The 5055-nt window shown below is 40.2% G+C and overlaps 1 protein-coding gene across 1 annotated transcript in view; it reads right to left on the minus strand.

Moving 5' to 3' along the window:
- The window catches only part of atp10a (ATPase phospholipid transporting 10A), an 82195-nt gene extending 77776 nt beyond the window's left edge, over nucleotides 1–4419 (minus strand). Inside the window, exon 1 of the mRNA XM_014028519.1 lies at nucleotides 3742–4419. Coding sequence (XP_013883973.1) covers nucleotides 3742–4169 — 428 coding nt within the window. The 5' untranslated portion in view covers nucleotides 4170–4419. The remainder of the gene's footprint in view (nucleotides 1–3741) is intronic.
- Nucleotides 4420–5055: the final 636 nt, after the last annotated feature.

Genomic DNA, 5055 nt, shown 5'->3' on the forward strand with positions numbered 1-5055 from the left:
GCATGAGGCCCATTGGCTTTATTGGGAAAAAAAAGAAGTAGCTAATAAAGAAAAGTGATTGCAGTCCTGTCCTGATGCATTAATCCAGGTAGAAAAAAATCAAAAAGAATTATTTTTTTAAATAAAGATTGGATTTATTTAAATTTTGGAAAAGAATGACAGCATTAACCTCAGAGGAAAAGCCAACCAAATAGGTTGCCTTCAGTACCAGGCCTCCCTTGCAAAACAGATGTGATCTTAATGGGATTTGCCTGGTTAAATAAAAGTCAATAACATAATAAAATAAACAAATAGCACAAAAAGGATAAAATATCTGATTTTAGGAAAAACTGACTAGTCCAGTTTTTGTGGCTCAGATTGAAACAAGACAACCAATGTCACGCTCTGCTCTGTTTTTATAACCACACTGCTGTTTGTCGTCAGAGCATCAGAGAGAAAAATACCTTTAAAAATGTAGATGGAGCAGTGCAACCMGTACAGAAAGTTAGTCTGGTGCCCTGTATGTTGATAAAACCTAAATGAACCCCAATATTTAAGAGGACTGCTGCCATCTTAAAGCAAGTTCAACCTTCAAATTTCCACAGACATTCATGCAAATTTGATTACTTAAATCTTTATACGACACAATTCACATGATTATTTTAACAGAAGTACTAAGAAACCCTGCCAGACCTGTGCCCTGGATGACCTGGAAGTGCTACATGTCGCTGCTGTTTGTGCTTGTAAATAATTGTGGATTCCAACATGCACAACTGTGGGATGTGAAACTGACACCAGAGTTAAAGGTGGGAGAAAAGCATTTCACACTTTTGCTATTTAAGAAATTTCTACCTTTTGAAATATTTAGCTTCTTCTGCCACCTTTTTCTCATTAAAAATGAACAAAGCTGTCTTCAACATCCTTAAAACCCTTTAAAATGTTCTTAAGTCTTGACTGTACTTTTAAACCATTTATTCAGGTTCTGCTTTTTTAACTTCTTTATGCTAATTTCAGTTTCCTTCGGCTGCTATTTTGCTGACTATCTTTTATCTGCCTTTTTTTAGCTATCCTTCTGACCCGCTCTGCTATTCTTCAGCTAATTTCAACTTTTTGTGTTTCTCTCAGCAGCTTTCTGCTAATTTCGGCTGTTCTGTGTTTTTAGCTACTTTTGACCCTTTTCAGAAAACAAATCAACTTTTTGTGATAATTTCAGCTTCTTACTGCTTAAATCAGCAAACATGCTCTCTTTGTTTCTTTGTGTTGATTTCAGCTACTCCTTCAAACTATTTTTAAGCCAATTTCAGTGTTTTAGCTATTCAGCACAAATCGTTCAGCATTAAGCATTCACAACGCGTTTTTTGCAGGAAATGCAACTTCTSTAGTTCAGTTTTCATTCMTGCAGGGCTAGTTTCTGCACAGCAAACTGTTGAAAACATTTTAAACAAGTGACCAATCTAAGCAGCTACTTTCAAAATTACAACTTGCCTTTTTCGTGTTTTTAAAAAAAATGATCATGACCACACACTTAGAACTTCTGGTGAATTATTGTTTACGAACGCCAAGTTCTGCACCTGACAACCCCTCTAGTAAAACAGTAGCTTCCAGTGCAGAGATGTGTGTTACTGCTAATCCTGGTAACCCAGGATCTTTATATTCCTTCATTTCAACCAGTCCACTGGATCAATGTGGAACTAAATCACCAGCTTTATTATCACAATATGATATTACAGTGAACCCTGATGTTCGTGGGAGTTTCGTTCTAGTACTCTTAGATTGTGGAAAAAATGTGAATATTGGTTGCAGTTCAAAAAAGGCCTACAGTGCATATGGGTGGCCATCTTAATGCATTAACTAAACAAAAACACACAATGTGAAATAAAAAATCAAAAAGAAAAAAAATTGTATAGGTCTTCTGGACGGGTTCTTCTCTAATGAAACGTTTCGTCTCTCCTYCAAGAGACTTCTTCAGTCTGAGAGTTTCAGGCAAAATTCAGGCTTTTAAGCCCTGCCTCCATGTGACTGATACATCACATGGCTATCGTTGACACCTAATTAACACTTATTGTTAACAGGGGGTGGAGTGATACTGGCAATGGCCGCGCTGTAGGAGGGGGACAACTGAAAACGGAGGCCTCCACCTCTGTTTAATGATGGACGGTCTTTCTTCACAAAAATGGCTTCTTTTACTCCTCTTCTTTTTGTGAAGAAAGACCGTCCATCATTAAACAGAGGTGGAGGCCTCCGTTTTCAGTTGTCCCCCTCCTACAGTGCGGCTATTGCCAGTATCACTCCACCCCCTGTTAACAATAGGTGTTAATTAGGTGTCAACGATAGCCATGTGATGTGAGTATCAGTCACATGGAGGCAGGGCTTAAAAGCCTGAATTTTGCCTGAAACTCTCAGACTGAAGAAGTCTCTTGGAGGAGAGACGAAACGTTTCATTAGAGAAGAACCCGTCCAGAAGACCTATACAATTTTTTTCTTTTTGATTTTTTACCTGGATTACTGAGATGCATCAGGACACAATGTGAAATAGTAAGCAGCTACACACCACACATTATTGTAGAATAAACTGTTCAAAGACAGAAATGCATATGATGACAACATGGATTGTTTTTGTTATATCCTTAATTTAAGTGAACTCAAGATTTAAAGTGTTTATTGTCATATTCACAGATGAAACATGTTTCCCTGAACAATGAGTGACATTCTGACTTTGCCGTCCACAGTGAATGCCAAGAGACAACCAGACGGAAAAAAAAAAAAAAACACTTAAATACTAAGAAATTAATAAGGGATAAAGGTACAGGATATCGACTGAAGTTTGCAAAAGTGCAAATAGTTAATTGTTAAAATCGTTAATTATTTAATCAATATWTCGATGCGGATCAATTCATTGTTACATCTGTAATAGTTTCCACATTGTAAGCCTTTCAAAATAAAGTACAATCAGACATTTATTTATTTCAGGAGGAGTGGGGAGCAGGTGTTTCAAATCACCACCAATCAACTCCGGTCTAGTTCTGCAGTCAGACTGCCTCATTAGTTCCGTCAGTATTAAACTTCAAACTTCAAGAAGCCATCTACAACAGGTAAGATATTGATTATAACCAAACTGTTCCTTTAAGAGCACCTTAATTGTATTATGTAAAACTAAAAGGCATCAGCCCACATTAGTAACGTTGTATGTCTACACCTGAGCGACAGGTAGATCCAGGTTTTATGTGAGCATTGTCAACTCTCCACCTGGTTAACCTGAATGAATATGAATGACCACTACAGAGGAAAATTCAATTATGTGTAAACTTCAAGTTGACAACAACCTGGGTGTAAAGCTGGCTCACACCTGAGAGCCTCCAAACACTGAGGGTTTTGAAGGAGGTGAACTCTGCTCTGTACATGGACAACAGTGCTGCTTTTCATCAATGTACAGTCTCCACAAACACACTCAGAAACACGTCACCATGCTGGACACAGACTCACAATTAATCAAAACAAAAGCAAACGCTGTGATGTGAGAAACACACTTCCACATCTGTCCGACAGAAAGCTGGGGATGATGAAACTTTTTTGCACTTTTACAGTTAAATCAAAGGCCAGTTTGCATGACACGTATAAAAAAAATCAAAACATTTATTTTTATCGTTCTGTTTTTGCCTGCCTTTCTGCATCATATGACGCGGGTGCACGAGATTGCCCGTGAGCAGGACCAGAACCCGAGGTTCTGGCACCAGCTGGACTCGCAGGCCGAGCTGAGCTTACCTGCTGTAGACCAGACAGTCCATGTGATTGATTTCTTTATCCGACCTGTGTCTTCGGTAGTCCTCCCACAAGTCTTTGATGGCAGTGACCGACAGGATGAAGACCACCGGAGCCAAGGCCAGTTCGGGCTGAAAAGCGTTCACAACCGGGACGAAGTTCAGCAACGCGATGAAAACGAAGTAAACGTTAGCAAAGCGATGGAACTGCTCGAAGAGGTTCTTGGGCAGGAATGACAGCACGGTGTACTTGGTGGTCTTAATTTTGTTGTTTGCGTAGTGTCTGTTGGGGTTTTCCTCCCTCTTGGCGTTGTCGTAGAGTATATTCGCGTGCACAGTCCTGGTTTTGTTCTCCTTGGGCTTCTTCTTTTTTTGCCTCTTGACTTCCGAAGCTGCTTTGGCGACGCCGGCGTCTTCAGTGTCGCGCGCCATAGCCTGACGCTGCTCCGCTCCAAACTTTTCCACTAACGTCGTCACGTCCYCTCACACAAAACAAACACATTCCAAAGTAAAAGGCTATGTTATCATGTTTCTACCGGGGGTTGAATATGTTTGTTTCACAGTAAAACAAAGACCTCGTTTTCATCCATGTCTGCTCTTCTTTTCGCGACTCAAACGAAAACTTTCCCGTGTTTAGCTGCTCCGCTTTTTTCTCCTCCTCCTGGGAAGGATGCTGCTGAGACAGTGGGGAGGACTCGCGTGCGCTTTGAGCAGCTCAACCGACGATATGTATATAATACGGATGGGCTACAAGCTGATGGTCGCTTGCTGTCTTTTCGCTTGGAGATCAGCGGTCTGCGCAGGCTGAGCTCAAACAAACGTTCGTCAACGAATCAAGGGTCGCACTCCGCTGAAACCTGACCCAGTGGCCCCTCCTCGACCCCCTCGATTTTTTTCTTGAGTGCCACGCGGTAGAACTGAGTTTACACAGGAAGAAGCCACAATCCTGTGTGTGTGTGTTCTCTACATTTTTAAAACCAGAATACTTCTTCTTTTTACTAGTGCCACATATCTTATTTGTGTATTATCTACATTTTTATTAGGTGTATCAGTTAAGTGGAAGACAAAAAGGGATACGGTCAGAGTTGTAAAGTAACTAAGTACAAATACTTCTTTACTGTACTTAAGTAGAATTTTTGGGTATCTGTATTTTACTTGAGTAATTAAAAGGAAAAAAGATGTATAGGTCCTCTGGACGGGTTCTTCTTTAATGAAACGTTTCGTCTCTCTTCCAAGAGACTTCTTCAGTCTGAGAGTTTCAGGCAAAATTCAGGCTTTTAAGCACTGCCTCAAAACACATTACGGCAAAGGCTGGTTC

Source organism: Austrofundulus limnaeus, unplaced genomic scaffold (assembly GCF_001266775.1).
Source record: "Austrofundulus limnaeus strain Quisiro unplaced genomic scaffold, Austrofundulus_limnaeus-1.0 Scaffold775, whole genome shotgun sequence".
Taxonomy (NCBI): Eukaryota; Metazoa; Chordata; class Actinopteri; order Cyprinodontiformes; family Rivulidae; genus Austrofundulus; species Austrofundulus limnaeus.